The 17686-nt window shown below is 45.0% G+C and overlaps 1 protein-coding gene across 1 annotated transcript; it reads right to left on the minus strand.

Annotated features, from left to right (window-relative positions):
• Window positions 1-99: 99 nt before the first annotated feature.
• mgat1b (alpha-1,3-mannosyl-glycoprotein 2-beta-N-acetylglucosaminyltransferase b) lies at window positions 100-16874 on the minus strand. Its single transcript, XM_040014506.1, has 3 exons — window positions 15603-16874; window positions 7540-8757; window positions 100-2977 (listed from the first exon to the last, which is right to left on the minus strand). Exons 2-3 carry the CDS (start codon window positions 8404-8406, stop codon window positions 2276-2278), a joined length of 1569 nt encoding a protein of 522 aa, XP_039870440.1. The 5' UTR covers window positions 8407-8757; window positions 15603-16874; the 3' UTR covers window positions 100-2275.
• Between the last annotated feature and the right edge of the window lie 812 nt (window positions 16875-17686).

Genomic DNA, 17686 nt, shown 5'->3' on the forward strand with positions numbered 1-17686 from the left:
CTTCAGTCAGTGCAGCTATTACGCTCCAACTAAAGAGTGATCACTGTGGACACGCATGGATATGAGAACTGAAAATTTCCTTCAATATATGGACAAATATCAAAATAGTGGATTTTATTTGTAATGTAATAAAGTTATAAACACATCAGGCAGTGGTTTTACACATCACCATACAGAAGTGGGCATCAGTCAATCATGTAGATAATCTCCCAAAGCTAATTACAGTACAGTGATAATCATCTGTAGCTACCTCACAGACCTCCTGTTGCAGAAACTATCAAACACTGGTTGCTGTTTCTACAAACTGCAGTTTGAAGCTGTTTCAGGGCGATCATGATGTCAGTGAAATTTGAAGTTAATTTGCAGCTTTACATCCTTCATAAACCTACAGCTTGACACACCTGAAGGGAGCGTGGTGGAAAAATACTGTAACCCTCTGAAATGTAGTGTTTTTCAGTAAAGCATGGCTGTGATTCACACTGGAGTGACAGGTGGTCTACTCAAAGTTTTTCTTTTTAAGATTAGAGGTCTGCTCGAGCAGGACTAGAGCTCCATTTTTTAAGCAGCTTTCTGAACCAGGAAAGCCACTAACCATCCCCACAGACTAACCTACGTGATGTTTTGTGGGCAGGTATCACTTTCTTCTCAAACTACACTTTAACATTATTCACACAAGTTCATCAGAGTTCGACAGGATGACGGGCTCTGTGGAGTCTCGTTACCTATGTTGGTTTGATAGTGAAGACTTCGTGCACTCACACACCTGCTGTTTGTCCCGTGTAAACGCTTCTAACAATGTCTCCTCACTAAAACAGCGGTTTCTCACCAGAGCTTCATTCTTTGTGGAAACAATATTTAGTAGATTCAGGTGTACACTCTTGTTTTATATCTGAAACCTATTATTACTGTTATTAGACGTCAGACCTTCAGACTACATCTGGTTATTTGGCATCCACACCTCTGTATTTGTAGCACTCATGAGTAAAAAATGTTGTGCCTCGTGACTGAGAGACAGTAAAGCAAGTACTGCACTGTTGTCAGTTAGTCCTCAATCCAACCTACTGTTTGACCTCCCTAAACTTTGAAAATGGCCTGTTTACTACCACAGACTGTATATAAAAGATGCACGTGTTGCCTGCATTCTTTCCAAAGGCCAGCAGGGGGCAGCTGCACAAAAACTTGAAAAACCTCTTTCTTGATTTAAGGACTCAGTAAAAACCTTCCTGATGATTCTGAGGATAAATCACAGCATGATTTACTTGTTGGGTTACCTTTTGATTTTCACATGAGCCTGCATTGGTCCTCAGTTTCTCAGCAAGATCTCCAGCCCAGAATCAAGGGGAAAGAAGTAAAAACAATTGAAGCTGTGTTTATTTACTTCAATCGGTTCATGGTCACAAATCATTTTTCCCTGCTTTTGTCTCTGTAGTCACATCTGTGAGCTGTAGGAAGGCGGAGGGAAACACTGCACAGTCAGATTGACCCCTCACTTTGTTCAGCTGATGTTTAAAATGGTCAGCTCGAGGCTTCAGTGTGTCCATCTTTTATATACAATCTAATGCGTGATGCCTTCTACAAGCGTTACAGAAGCCAAGAGGTGGATAAGAAGGTGTTACATAGGACACTTCTTTCTCCCAGGTGTGAACGGTGATTAGTGTGCTTTCAGTGCAGAGTCTGACCGATTCTAGGATTTCACAGTATCTGCTTACTTTTTGTCTAGTATGTGCAAATTGATGATGTTCATAGCAAAATGCTCGGGGAGTCATTACAAATGTGTTATCATAGTTTATCTAGCAGAGTGCTTACTCTTTCTGCATCACAGACTAGCCAAAACTAAGACCCACCAAAAAACAAAACTGCATTGATCCAATACCTGTCAGGCTCCACTGCAGTGTACCATCACTCACACTGTTGATAATGACATGATTACCAGTAGCTGCTGCAAACATCTGAAAGTGATGTCAAGTCTATATTTGGCCAGTTTGTCACAAGAAGAGAGAATACACCAAACAAAATGAGCCCAGAAAGCAAGGCACGCCGACAGCAGCCGTTTAGTTTAAGGATGGAATGGCTTCAGCCAAAGTGGGACCGCTCTGAAGTCTGTGTGGCCCACACGTGCCGATCCTCAATGAGCGTCAGTTTTAGAAGCTCGGCCTTCCAGCTCCACGTTTAACTTTGAACTCCTGCGTCCACCGTATTCTTTGGTCTGAGAGGGTGTTCCTCTGATTAAGGCTCTGTCCCCTCTTCAACACCATTTGGACTGCGTCTGGGTCTCTCAGCTCCAGCTGGTGTCATACTGCGACCAGCCCTCTGGTGGAGCTAAGAACACCCTTCGACCACGGTACAGGAAGTTGACCACACCTCTATAACCTGTACGAGGAACTCCTGATTTTAAGTCATCCATTACTCCCAGATTTCGAGCAAAGACTTTAAAACTGTCCCTGGTGGAGTACTGCACCCTGTACGGCCCAGGTCCTCTTAAACTGCCCCCTTGTTGCAGATCCTCAATCTTTACCAGTGGGGCGCTATAAACCTCTTTAATAAACTTTTCCTCATACTTCTCTTTTAGCAAATAAGACAAATCCAGTTTGGTAAAAGGCACAAATTCAGTGTTTAGCTTAATATAACGAAGGTACTGGTCAAAGAATTGACCTAAGCTCACACCTTTCCGGCCAAAGGTGATAGTCCGAGAGATTTCTGGCCGAATGCAGGAGCGGCCGTTGCGCTGTTCCGGCTGACGCATCCAGTCGTCCCAGAAGGCCGATGGCCATTTGGGCTCCAGTTCATCCCACATCTCTTTCAGCAGCATCCAGCCCAGACCAGGGAAGAAGTCTGTCCTGTAGAGGAGATCAGCTTTGGACGAATCCACCAAGGCGTCTCTGCCATTATCGTTCCAGGCAGAAACGCACCACAGGGTTGGGTCAGAACGCAAGATTGGATACAAGGCTCGGAAATACTCGAAGAAGTCAGGTGCGACCTGAAAGAGAGGAGACAGATGAAGAGTAATTCTGCTGCTTCAAACACATAATCACTGCCTCAAGTGTAACGATCCAGGTATTATTTACCTATTTATTAGACATTGTTTTACTATCTGTTCTTCTCTGATGGTCACAGACAAGATGCCAATCCAAATGTCCTTTGTTCTTCTAGTCTGTTAGCCAACAACAACTACTACTGTTCAACCTGAAACCATTTAAATGTTTGCTCACCACAAAACGAACGGGCCTGAAAAGAGTATTCTAGTGTACGACAGCGCATGTTCTGGCTTTGTAGATTCATATTTGTGAAAGTACTGTAGCATAAACAAGCCAACAAATACAGCAGACAAAAGCTGAAGCAGGGAGCTGAGTCCCATCATTTTCATCCCCAGCGTTACCCTACAAATGCTGTTATTGGTTTGTAGTTTGCATGCAACATGTGACATTTACTTTTTCCTTCCTCCATGTTAATTGTTTTTTTGGAAGCGTTCACTTTTTGCTTTGCCATCTGAGAAGATCTTGATGTTCTTGATGTTCACTTCAGGACTGATTTCTGTGACTTCTTAAATCAGTTGAATTTCATGGTTGCAGTCCTACAACTTTTTGATTGTAATTCTTGCATAATTTCTCATGCTTGAATGTCCTACATGAGGTCCTTAATAATTCTACAAAAAACTAAAAAAAAAAACTAAAAAAACAAACAAAAAAAAAAAAACCTAAACTGATGAGCGTTCAGTTTATTCAAGATGAAGCATTCTGATTAGTGTTTAGTAGAACGAGGCTACCTGCAGCCGAATATCAAAGGTTTGATTGCTCCGTGACAGAAGACTTGATCCTGGCATGATGTACCTTGCCTATACTGGTCACTTTCGTGATATTCATGCAGTAGAGGTGTGCCTGTCTGTTGGGTTGGTATGTGCATAATGCACACCATGGAGACATTAAGGACACATATGTACAAATGCGTTTCATAGACTTCAGGTCAGCATTCAGCACAATCATTCCTCAGCACCTAATTGGAAAACTGAAGCAAGAACGACGAGTCAGCATACAGAGAGGAGGTGCAACAGCTAACAGACTGGTGTAGAGTCAACAATCTGTCTCTGAATGTGGACAAAACAAAGGAGATGATTGTTGACTTCATGAGAGCACGGAGAGATCACTGCCCACTTAACATCATTGGATCCTCTGTGGAGGTCGTCAAGAGCACCAAATTCCTTTGTGTCCACCTGCCGGAGAACCTCTCCTGGTCCCTCAACATGAAAAGCCCATCTCCTTCCATCCATTCTCACCACCTTCTACAGAGAGACTAGCAAGAGCATCCTGAGCAGCTGCATCACTGCCTGGTATGGTAAGTGCACCGTATCAGATTGCAATACCGTACAATGTGATAGTGAGAACAGCCGAGAAGATCACTGGACCCTCTCTTCCCTCCATCACGGACACGTATAACACCCACTGCATCCGCAGAGCCACCAGCATTGTGGAGGACCCCACACACCCCTCACAAACACTCTTCACCTGCTGCCTTCTGGAAAGAGGTACCAGAGCATCCTGCCCCTCACTGCCAAACTGTGGAACAGTTTCTTCCCCCAGGCCGTCAGACTCTCGAACACTCAGTGACTGGACTGACTGACACACACACACACACACACAGTTACCTTTTGCACAATGCTCAGTCTTTTTGCACAACCCACTGTGGTTGTTGCACTTTCCTGTTGCACTGTTGCGTGTCTGCATCGTTCTGTCCTGTCTGGTGTTGCACTGGTTTTGTAATTTTTGCACACTTGCACTTTCTGTAGTCCTGTGCTGATTGTCTGTTATATATATAGCACCTTCATCTTAGAGGAACGCTGTCTCGCCTCACTCTGTGCTGTACCACTGTACATGGTTGAAAGGACAATAAAGCCACTTGACTTGAACTAGGGTAGGGATCAAACACACTAGCTGTTATTAATTACCAACTATTAATTTAGAGGACTGGGTAATGAATTTTCCCAAGGGGCTACATGAGAGGAAAACAAACTGTTGTGGAGGGCTGCACCAGTAAGTTAAACTCAGCATTAATAGTTCAATAATAATTTTATCTCTACCGGTGTCATTGGCAGATATTGCAGTTAGACAATGAAAATAAAATAGTAAAAACACCAACAATTTAATTAATCAATGAATAAACATTCCCTTTTTGTCCCATTTCAGCCCCAACCTATCGGAGCATGCAGCTGCGTCCGTGATCTTCCAGTCCTAGTCCCACCTTAATCTCCAACTCTTTCCCTATCCCATGTACAAAGATCAGTAACTGGGCTGCCTCAGACATCACATGCTTGTTATGTAAATAGTTTCCCTGCCCCACAAAACAACTAAAGCAGATTTTAATGGGGGGAGTCATAGAGGAACAAGGGTCTGTGCTTTGAGACCAGCCTGGGACCACAGCATCATTCCTGATCATTCATATTCACCTCTGAGGTCTATTATTAAACAGAAAAGTCCACAAAACACTAAAATCTGAACGATAGCTGCCGCACATACAGTGTGTAGTAATCCAGTGGTGTGTTACACCAAGTGTAAAAGATCCATTCACTTAAACTCTTTATTCTTAAAGACAAAGCATTCAGCAAAGCACAGACTCATTCCACGACCTGCCAGAAACATGAAAAGAGCAAACTGGTAGATACCAGCTACATAAGTAAAGCCAGATTTTTCCCCAGGGCTCAGTTTCTCCAGAGCTGCTGGTTGAAATTACTTTATACTGCTGTAACTGCAGAGCCTCTTTTTACCACAACTTTTCTGTGTCACACGAAGCTTTTTACTTCAGAACGGATTTGTACTTTAAAGCGGTCAGTTCTTAAGAAAGAAGTTCTTAGCAGGCCTTACGATTGGATAAATACAACCTGAAATGGACAACAACACATACCACGACATACTACATAGTGTCATGATTTATTTAACTAAAACTGAACCAAAATGCAAAAACAATGTGTGAAAAACTGAGAACACTCCACGGATCAACAGTATGCACAGAGCTGATAATAATTCTGTAGAACAGTCTGAAATTTCTATGCTAGTTTCATTTTTACCGGAGAGAGGCAGAATATCAACCAAAAATCACATAAAAGCCATCAAATAAGTTGCATGCCATTGAGTGAAATAAGCATTTGATCCCCAAGCAAACATGACTTAACGCTTGAGGGAGAATCCCTTGTTGGCACCACAGCGGTAAGACGTTCCTTGTAGTTGGTCACCAGGTCTACACACATCTCAGGAGAGATTTTAGATCACTCTTCTAATACAGAAACTCTCTGAATCATTTAAGTGCAGTCATACTTAGACCACTGTGTGCTTATGGAGAACAAATTCAATTAGGCACAAGTGGCACCAGTAAAAATGTAAAGGAACAACATTAGAAATAGGATATACCAAGTTGTTTCCCACCTGAGGTTCTGAGTAGTCATGTAAATATAACCCTCGATTCCAAAAAGGTCGAGACACTATGTAAAATGTACACAGTAGATGCTCTATAAGCTGCTCAGAAGTGCACAAGGATGAAACGCTTTTATCTGTCACATTTAAATGAATATGGGTTTTGGGGTGCGACCAACGGTTATAACTAGCATATGCCACAGATCATTCACTGTGGTGACCCCACTAGCCAAAAGAGGATGACAAGCCTACTGAAGTCTTTGCTGCTAAAATGATACAATAACAGCAAAATAACACTCATCATCTCCAAAAGTTGATTCTGTTCATCTGGACGTAGCGTTTTATGGGAGAAACGTTTCATCATCATCATCAGGTGACGTCTTCAGTCTCAGCTGACTGCAGGTTTCAATCTTATAAACAGGACATTTGCATAATGACTGAAACCAGCCCACTGAAGGAACAATGGGCTGTGAGGTCAGTTCCTTAATCTTAATTATGCAAACTCATTGATCAACAACCTCTGATCAGTGGCCATGAGTCCCGGTCACAGAGAGCTGGGGAATGGCTGCAATCACAGCATTGTAAGATGGTGACAGATGTAGCCTTAGGCCCCTCCTCCATTCAGAGATGGTCTTTCCCTTTTCATGTAAATGGCCTCCTTGACTCCGCCCTCAAACCAGCGCTCCTCCCTGTCCAGGATGTTACATCCTCATCATTGAAAGTGTCCACTGGCCTGTAGGTGTAAACAGACTGCAGAGTCCTGGCCTGACGAGGTGGCTCTCCTGTGTTGTGCCATCCGCTTGCCAGGACTCTGCAGTCTATTTACACCTACAGGTCAGTGGCTGTTGATCAATGAGAGTTTGCATAATTAAGATTAAGGAACTGACCTCCCAGCCCATTGTTCCTTCAGTGGTGCTGGTTTCAGTCATTATGCAAATGTCCTGTTTATAAGATTGAAACCTGCAGTCAGCTGAGACTGAAGACGTCACCTGGATGAGTGACGAAACGTTTCTCCCCCAAACGCTACGTCCAGATGAACAGAATCAACTTTTGGAGATTTACTTACCTGGATGACTGAGCATGCATCAAAACACTCATCATCAATACCATGACAATAATGTGGATGTCTGAGAGCACTCACCTCCAAGTCATCCTCCACAATGACCACAGTAGACTGCGAGAATGTGTGAAATACTTGGTTGAGTGCCCAGCGGTAATGTCGGGCGATTTTGTAGTACCCCTGGAACTTCCTGTGTTCTGGCCGGACTCTGATGTCCGACAGGTCTGGTTGGCTTATGTGCGTTACTTTTTCTCCGTATGAGCCAATCACACGAGCAGTCTCAGCATGGCCGCAGTCTTGGCTGACGATGATTGGATACAGTTCTTGAGAAGGGCGGTATTGTATCAGTTTGTCAAGACTCCGCTTTACTGTCACTCTGTCACAGGCAATAACCAGAATGGGAATGATGACTTGTGGACCAGAAACAGAAGCTGTTACTTTATTGTCCTCAGCAACCTCTTCCTTTACATCAGTGGCCTGATGCCGTTCTATATTGGAGCCTGCAGCTACTGTAGCAACAGACCTCTGTGTGTGTTTTATTTCACCTTGGTCCCCAACATACACATCATTTATGAGAGGAACTGGATTATTCTGCTGCTGGTCAACAATCTGATTTACTTCTTTGATATTATCAGTTTGCTTCTTCCCAATCTCCTTCTGCCGAGCCCACACCGCCCTGTGACTTTCAATTTGCTTTAATAGCTTTTTCTGGGTGTCAAGTTGAATTTCAACCTCCTCGGCCAGTCGAATGACCTCCCCAGCAAGGTTAACTTGACCTCCTTTACCTCTGACCATGCCCCACTCCTCCTTTCCTCCTGGTTCAGCTCCACCGCCTTCTCCTAGGTGGCCCATGGGAGGGCGACCCCAAAGGTAAAGTAGAAGCAAAGCATTCCAGGCGACAAACAGGAAAGCACCGCATAGTATAAAAGAGCTTTTCTTGCGAACCATGGCCCAATAACACTAGAAAAGGGGTGGGGTTGATAAGGAACAAGCGATACCAGTATGAATCCTACAGACCAAGGTGACTATTTTGGATGTGCAGGGAGTTAATATCCCACCACTCTGTACTTATTTCATTCTGTCCTTCAGTCAGGAGGGTGTCTGCTATAGGAATGTCTAATTTAAAAGGAATTTATATGATGTTACTGTGGAATACATGCAGTCTATGAAATCCCATAAGGTCAGGTCAGCAAACTTGCAGCTAGCAAAACGGACTGCAGGTGAAAGTGGACAAAAGGAGAAGACAGGTCACTTTGGGTGGAGGGAGTGCAACTCCTTGAATGTTATCCTTCCACCATCCTGAAAAAAGAGAAGGGAAAATTCAGCTTGGTGACTGTAGGTCATTTGAGAATTTCATAAGTGTACTGTATATGTGTCTCCTCTGTAAAACAAAAGCAGCTATACTGTCAGTTAAACCCACAACAAGATCAAGACCCTTCCTCGCCCAGCGGAAGAGTCAACTAGGGCATGCAGAGGGTTGGTGTCACTGCTGAGGATACAGGAAGATGGTGGGAAATAGGGTTGGGCCATATCATATCGTTCACGGTAATACCGGTATAACGTTAGGCAATGATAAGAAAATGAAATATCACAATAGAATATGGGTAAAACGGGCATGCACAGTTCCCTTGCTTTCATATGCACATGGCGGAAAAAGCATGGCGGCGACAGAGAATGAGAAGAGCGAAAGTGGATCTTTGAATGAAACAGATGAACCAGAATTGGTTTGTAAAAATGCTGCAACTTCCGGGGTTGAAGAACTGGCCTCGCTTTTGTCCGTCAGATACACACCAAAGCACAATTTTTGTAATGCACATAAAAACAGCTGCTTGTTTAAGTGAAAATACATTGATGGGGTTTCTTTGCACTAATAAAGTTGTGGAGTTGTAAAGTATTTTGTCTAGTGTCAATTATATCGTCAGTTATATCATTATGGCAAATTTTCAAATATATCGTGATAAATATTTTTGGCCATATTGCCCTGCCCTAGTGGGGAAAAAAAAAAACCTTCAAAACAAGCTCTTCTTTTAGATTCTTGCAATATGAGCAAAGGACACAATCATGTAGTTTTAAGGTGACTTAAATCAGAAAACCTTAGACTACTCAGTTTGCAGAGGTGTGAGGGATCTTCCAGGAATGGTGATGCTATTTTCCGTAGACTTCACTAGTCAGTAGGCAGTGATTTCATGCCTGTTGATCTCTAACCTGGAACACAGCTTGCTACAGGGAAGATGAGGATTGCAGCACGTTATCATGGTGATATACCCCGGTAAGAACTGATAGTAAAGGCCTCTGGCAGGACAGAGTGGTCACACCGAGGTTCTGGCTGATGTTTTAGTCAACATGTGAAACTGACCTGTACACAACTTCAACTGGACACCAACAAACAGTATTCATAAATTAAAGACATCTAAAACTAAATGTCCAGTCCAATAAACCTGAATGTTGACAAGCTTTCTCTGTTATTTCAAAGTAACAGAGGGATAAATTTAGTAAGTGAGCGAGCGGATGAAGGTCACTTCTTAGCATTAGAAACACCTAAACCAATTAGCACTGACAAACATAAGCCTGTGCTCTGACAGGATGAAGCCAGTTCTCTAAGGTAGCAGAGAGGTGGGTACATAAAGGTGCTACCCATTACTGTCACATTCTCAATTTACCCCACATTTGTTCCAGCCAAACAAGTTAAAGTGTAGTGTCATGCCTGCAGAGTGAGAAATGGTTATGGTTAGTGGCCATGTGCACTCTGTCAACAGATCCAAACTTACCACAGTACAACACAACAGACTCTTCTATTCACTTTATATTATACTGGATGATTGGATGAGCAATACTGATTTTCAAGATGAAAAAAACACTATAGTTACTGAAGACGAGTTTCTTAAACTGTCATTTATTGTTTGATTCTTTATGATTGAACGGTTGGGTGTTCCCGTAGAGGTTGGGTGTATTCCAAGATGGCGGCGCGTGAACAACGCGAGGCTCAGTGTCTCTCCAGAATCTGCTATTTAGCGGTTTTTTATCTAACAACTTTTATGCTCGTTTTGAGCGAGGGAACCCCACAACCACAACCAAAGCAGACATGACGCCAGACCACCAACCTCTGACTCTCTCCCCCACCGATGTAGGAGCGGTGCTGAGCAGGATCAATGTCCACAAGGCTGCAGGCCCTGATGGCATCCCCGGGCGTGTTCTCAGAGCGTGTTCTGGGGAGCTTGCAGGAGTGCTCACAGACATATTCAATCTGTCCTTGGCCCACGCTGTGGTACCGGCCTGCTTCAAATCCACCTCCATCGTCCCGATACCCAAAAACTCCAACCCATCTTGCCTCAATGATTACCGCCCAGTAGCACTCACCCCCATCATCACTAAGTGCTTAGAGCAGCTGGTCCTAGCACACTTCAAATCCTGTCTCCCCCCCACCCTGGACCCCCACCAATTCGCATACCGCCAGAACAGGAGCACAGAGGATGCAGTCTCCATCGCACTGCACTCTGTCCTCTCACACCTGGACAACAACAACACCTACGCCAGAATGCTGTTTATAGACTTCAGTTCAGCGTTCAGTACAATCCACCCCTCACAACTCATCAGGAAACTGACAGACCTGGGCATCAATTCCCTCATCTGCAAATGGTTACTGGACTTCCTGACCAACCGCCCCCAACATGTCCGGCTGGATAACCGCTGCTCATCTACAATCACGATGAACACCGGTGTACCACAAGGCTGTGTGATGAGCCCTTTCCTCTACTCCCTCTTCACCCACGACTGCAGACCTGCTGATGGTTCCAACACCATCATTAAGTTTGCAGATGACACCACGGTGATTGGCCTCATCAGTGACAACGATGAGGCCGCCTACAGGGAGGAGGTGGATCGTCTGGCTGAGTGGTGCGACAGAAACAACCTGCTGCTTAACACCGAGAAGACCAAGGAGCTCATCGTGGACTACAGGAGGAATGCTGACCCACATCCACCCATCCACATTAAGGGGACGGCTGTGGAGCGTGTGAGCAGCTTCAAATTCCTGGGAGTCCACATCTCCGAGGATCTCACCTGGACGACCAACTGCTCCAAGCTGGTCAAGAAGGCTCACCAGCGCCTCTTCTTCTTGAGAACTCTGAGGAAGAACCACCTGTCCTCAGACATCCTGGTGAACTTCTATCGCTGCACCATCGAGAGCATCCTGACCAACTGTATAACAGTCTGGTACGGGAACTGCTCTGCCTCGGACCGGAAGGCGTTGCAGAGGGTCGTGAAAACTGCCCAGCGCATCGCCGGAGCACCACTTCCTGCCATAAAAGACATCTACAGGAAGCGGTGTCTGAAAAGGGCTGGGAAAATCATCAAAGACCCCAGTCACCCATCACATGGACTCTTCACCCTCCTCCCCTCTGGGAGGCGCCACAGGAGCCTCCGGACTAAGACCACCAGGTACCGGAACAGCTTCCTCCCCACAGCTGTCAGACTCCTGAACTCTGCCTCCTGACATCTGACCCACGTTAAACTCATGGACTGAACATACACACACCCACAATGGACAACTGTACCCTCAAACACACAATAATAACATGGACTGAACCACCACTCACAACCACTAGCACTTTATATAGCCTCTGTAGAAACTATCTACACCCTCACTTATCTTAACTGCACTACTGTATAGCTCTGTGTGTGTCTGTGAATAAGCATGGACATGTGTATTTTTGGTGCTTCTGTCCTCTGTTTCCTTATGTTTGTGTGTAGGTGGGTGTGGCAGAGCACCTGTTCTTCAGCCCTGGTGGGCGTGGCAGTCAGGAGCCTGGCCACACCTGAGGAGAAGCGCACACACCTGAAGTCGATCAAGCCTCGTCGGGGAGCTATTTAACAATTTGGCTGAGCGCTCCTCGACGCTGGATTGTTGCGTAAGACTCCATGTCAGTGTCTTGACTAAGGTTTAAATCAGTGTGTGCATACCTGCAAGAGCATGTTTCTTGACGGCTGCCTCTGGTATTCTTTCCCCCAGGAGGAGCATGGAAACAGGAGGGTAGTGAGCACGGGGATTGCGAAAACACGGGAGCGGAGAGCACCAAGACATGGATTTTGGGAGAAGACACTGCACGGGAGTCAAGGGAGCACACGGGGATTTATTGTTATTTCTCCTACACTGTCAATAAACGCACCATTGCGGTGAAGAGTCCTGCGTTTTGGGTCCTATTATCCCCACACCTCCATGGTCTGCCCTGCAGACCGTGACACTGGCAGACCAAGCCACACAATGGCTGAAACAAAAATTCAGGTGGGAGTTTGGTGAAGCCATGGAAAAACAACTTTGGAAAGCGGTGCTCTACCGACAATGTGTACAGCGTGGGTGAAGTGCTGCTGACTTCAACTGATGATATTGTCGGGGGTTGGAATACTCGGAGGACCTCCTTAATCCCACTGAGACGTCTTCCGTAGGATTAAGACGTCTCAGTGGGATAGGGTTAGGGAAGCAGAGTCTGGGGATGACCTAAGCATTACTCGGGGTAAGGTCACTGAGGCAGTTAAACAACACCATGGTGGCATGGCCCCTGGGGTGGATAAGGTTCACCCTGAGGTCCTCATGGCTCTGGATGTTGTAAGGTTTCGGTTGACATGTCTTTGCAATGTTGCGTTGAGATCTGGGGTGGTACCTCTGAATTGGCAGACTGGGGTAGTGGTTCCCATCTTCAAGAAGGGGGACCTGAGGGTGTGCTCCAACTATGATGGGGATCACGCTCATTAGCCTCCCCGGGAAAGTCTATGACAGGATGCTTCATCAGGAACTCAATGGGGATGTTGCGAACAACACTAGAAGCCAACTTCAAGCCAATAGCACAAGTAACCATCAAATGCTTTGTCCTGTCAAATCCTAGGCCTGAACCCTCTCAGTGAGATAACTGACAAGACTGGCTACGGATACCGACTACGGAATGGAGAAAGCCACCATCATCAGCCACTTCGTCTACATGGTTGACATCAAGATGTATGCCAGGAGTGAATGATCACTGATCCACACCACCAGGATCTACCAACAATGACATCGGAATGTCATTCAGACTGGAGAAGATGGTAACAAAGAGAGGGAAGGTAGTCAGAAGTAAGGGGACAGCCCTACCAGAAGGCAACATTGCAGACGTTGAGGACAGCTACAAGTACCTGTGAATCCCACAGGCAGAGAGTAAGGCAAGTCCTGAGGAGTCAGCTGAATGGGAAGGACAAAATCTGGGCTATCAACACCTACGCCCTGCCCATGATCAGGTACCCCTGCTGGGATAATATCCTGGCCAAAGGAGGAGATAGAAGCTACTAACATCAAGACAAGAAAGCTCCTCCTCCATACAGGGTTTCACCCCAAGTCCAGAACCCTGAGACTGTGTGCTAGGCGGAAGGAAGGAGGCTGGGAACTAGTGAGTGTCAGAAGCATGGGAACCCCTGGAGGTCCCGAGGTCAAAATGGGAGACGCCCCCTAGGGTGGTCGAGAATGACTGAGCTAAGATCCTGTGGGACTTCCAGATACAGATGGAAAAACTGGTGGTGGCTAACCAACCAGAAATAGTAGCGTGAACAAGCAGAGTAAGACGGCTATAGTGATAGATGTCAGCTACGTGGCATATAAAAACATGACAGAATGCAGTGACAGCCCTCTATAGAGCTTAAAATACTCTCACAATATTTGGGGATTATACTTTACAGTACTGTAGGTTTTTGCACTACAACGTAAAGCACCTTGAGGCGCTTGGTCTTCTATGTATGGCAACTTTAAATGGAAAAAGATGAATGTTAGATTATATTGTAGTGACAATAAAATGAGAGGTGTAATATCAAACTGTGCAAAGAATACTTGATGTAAAACATGTTCTGGAAATATATAAACTATTCATGCAAATCTCTCATGAAATTGGAAAATGAGTATATTAATTGACTAATGTAAACTTCTCTCATGTTTCACTTATCTTATTTCCTTCAGTAACATTTATATTTATTTCAATTTAGTTTTGCTTTAACTGTATAAAGCAATACAACAATTTTCAAACATGCACAGCAACCCTAACGTTTTATGACCGAGGTACGCGTGAGAACACAACAGCTGGAGACAGCTGGATCAAGATTAAAAGTTGATTGTGGCTGCCAGCTAGTTAGTACTAATTCTCTTTCAAACTGCATTTTAATCTCTTAAATTTTAACATTGTACAGCAATATATATTAGTTGTGATTATCTGTAACAGTGATTAAGCCATTGTTAAATACATTTGTGTTTATAGCTTTTTAAAAATTGTCCATCTGCCTGGGACTAGAGCTGAAAACCAGCCTGTAATGGAGTAGACTGGTTCTAATATAGTGCTTTTCTACTACACTCGAGCAGCCAAAGTACTTTATACAACGGTTCTTATTCACCTATTCACACAAGCACTTTCTAATTTATATTTTTACAAACATTCATACTTCATCAGAGAGCAACTTGGGGTTCAGTATCTTGCCCGGGACATTTGACATGCAGACTGAAGACTAGAGTCGCCCAGGACTGAACCACCAGTCTTCTTGGATGAGTGACGAAATGTTTCTCCTAAGTCCAGATGAACAGAATGCATTTTTGGGGATTTGAACATGCATCAAGACATGTCTCTGCCTCATTCTTGCAATACTGTCAAGAACCTGTGTATGAAAACAGTTTGCTAAGGAAAACTCGATCAAAGACGCCCACCTATATGCAAAACAAACCAATTTAGAGTTCAATGCTGTGTGGACTTGAGAATGGGGTTAAAGGTAAGGCTTGTCTCTCTAACTCTTCACCATTGCAATCTGAAGCTTTCAATCATGTACTAGGTACTTTTAACAGCACTGTGACATTAGATAGCTATGAGTATTTTTGATTCCTATAATAATGATCTCTGTAAGTTTACCTATGCTAAATATCCATGAGACTACTTCTCAGATGACTCTCTCTCTCTGTTTAATATATCAAGCAGCTTGATTATTTGCAAAAGACAGCTTATTAAAGAAAGGGTCAAGAGTCCCGGAGAGTGTCAGACATCATCAGCTCAACTGAAATTTAAAAATCCTCGAATTTGAGAGAACAGACAGACACAAACTGGTCAGAGAGACTAAGCCCAGCAAGTTAAACTCACTGCCAACTGTACCTGAAGTCGTGGTCCTGTTCAGCCATGCAGGGCTTCAAGCCGACAAGAGGAGCCGAGCAGAAGAAGAAACTGTTGCTCCTGTCACAAAGCGTACCAGCTGAAAGTCTCGGTGAATCCCCTCCTCCCTCCGCCAGCCGACGTGGAGCTGACTGGTAGGATGACAGAGAGCAGCCTGCGGCACGAACCTACTGAAGTAACGGACACGGACCGGGCTTACCGGTGTTCGGCTCACATGATTCCTGTGAACTGGGGGCTGGCAGGGAAGGACTGGGAGGGCGGCCGACGCCTCTTAGTTTGCCAACACTACAAACTTGTTGTTCTGCTTTCAGCTGACTCGTCCACTCTGCACACAGCAGCCGTCTGTGTCGCTGAACTGTTCGCTTCATATGCCCAGTGTCGCTGAAGCTGAGTTCAAGCACAGGACACGGTGCGTGTTAAATGCAGCAGGGCCGTGCCCAGTGTCTGTCCCCTCTACAGCGGTCTCTGAGCATCACACACGTACTGATCATCCTCACGGCCAGCTAACCAGTTCACTTGCGCTGACGTGCTGTTAGCAAGCCGGCTAACGCCAAATAGCCACAATGACAGCTTTTTAGCTGAACAGCCGCCCCAGTCAACGACAGGATGCAGCGGCAGGATCCAGGGTCACTCACCTCTCTCATGCCGTGCTGGCCCGCTAAACGAGGCTTGCATTTCCAAATGAACTGAGGCTCATCGAGCTGCAGCACTAACCGGCTAGCTGGCGAGCTAGCTGACGTTAGCTAGTCGAGCCCCTCTTATTTCTTATGGTGTGACATTAAGCAGCACATTTCTGAGTGGGTTCACAGAGGCCCCAGTATCACTTTCTGCACCTTATCCGCCTCCTGTTCCGTCATCTTCCCGGCCTCGTTCCCGTATCCAGCGCCAGCAGCTGTCTATGTTAGCCGGCTACAGTGTCTGCTCCGCAGCAGGGGGCAGACTGCTAGCGGTCTGTGCTCCACGGAGAAACTTTGCAGAAGGAAGCGCTTCTCTGTGTCCCTGCAGCCAGGGGCTTCACTTACTCCACAGACCACTACCTCCCATGTGTGTTGATGGCATTTTTCTTTTGATTGCACAAAACTACACTTCCGGATTGTCGACTGGCTTAGAACCGAGTTGACCCGAACCGAGCCGAAGTCTAATCCCTGACAAACTCACATCTTTCCAGCTCATAAAATCACTTTTCTCTGATCAGTCCAGTCTTCACTTGTTGCCGCAGGTTTTCTTAGACACTCCATAGAGGTCGGACCTACTGCTTTGTAGGCTTCAATGTGTTAATGGGAATGTGAAATTCAGTTGTGTTACATCTAACGTCTGCGTGGTTTGCAAGGAAAGGTTAGGATAGTAGTTAGTTAAATAAATTCACAACTTGAGCAAATGTTACAAGATATACTTAAAACATTAAAATGATCACACACAAACACAGGGTCATCACCTTAAAGATAAAATAGTAGTTGTTTGTAAGTCATCCAACCATGGTTTGTTTTTGCAGCTGTGCTGTACCTCTGTTATACACAGAAACTAAAAACGTGCATCCTCTAATTCTTCTGGCAGGCCTCCTCTCTCCTGAAGATGTATTTTAGAAGTGGAGGCATGAAATACTGTCACAGTAAATCATTGCACTGTTTTTCTTACAGTGAATGTGTTTTTAATATGAATGGTTTAGTGGCATTTTCTGGGCACACAAATTAAGAGAACGGAGAAAAGCTTTATCACTCCAGGAGAATGGTTCACCTCCACAGACACAAAAACACAAGTCTTGCCCTATCAGAAGGTTTTTTTGTAATTTTGTAAAGGGTGTAGTGACATCCAGGCAGTGGTGATGGGACTGTCACTATAGTACATCTGTCCAATGGGACATAGCACAGCTGCAAGGTTGTACTGCCCTAACGTGGACCCACACTGTCAGCGGTCCAGGAACTGGTGTTCCTCATGCTTGTGTGAGTCATCACATTTGTTTACTACACTGATAGTCAGCAGGTAATGAACTAAAGTTACAAATCAGGTGGATGACTTTAACTCATGTCAGTAACTTTGAAGCTATTTACTAGATTGGAGAGCTGAAC

This window comes from Simochromis diagramma, unplaced genomic scaffold (genome assembly GCF_900408965.1).
Source record: "Simochromis diagramma unplaced genomic scaffold, fSimDia1.1 OVJJ01000251.1, whole genome shotgun sequence".
Classification (NCBI taxonomy): domain Eukaryota; kingdom Metazoa; phylum Chordata; class Actinopteri; order Cichliformes; family Cichlidae; genus Simochromis; species Simochromis diagramma.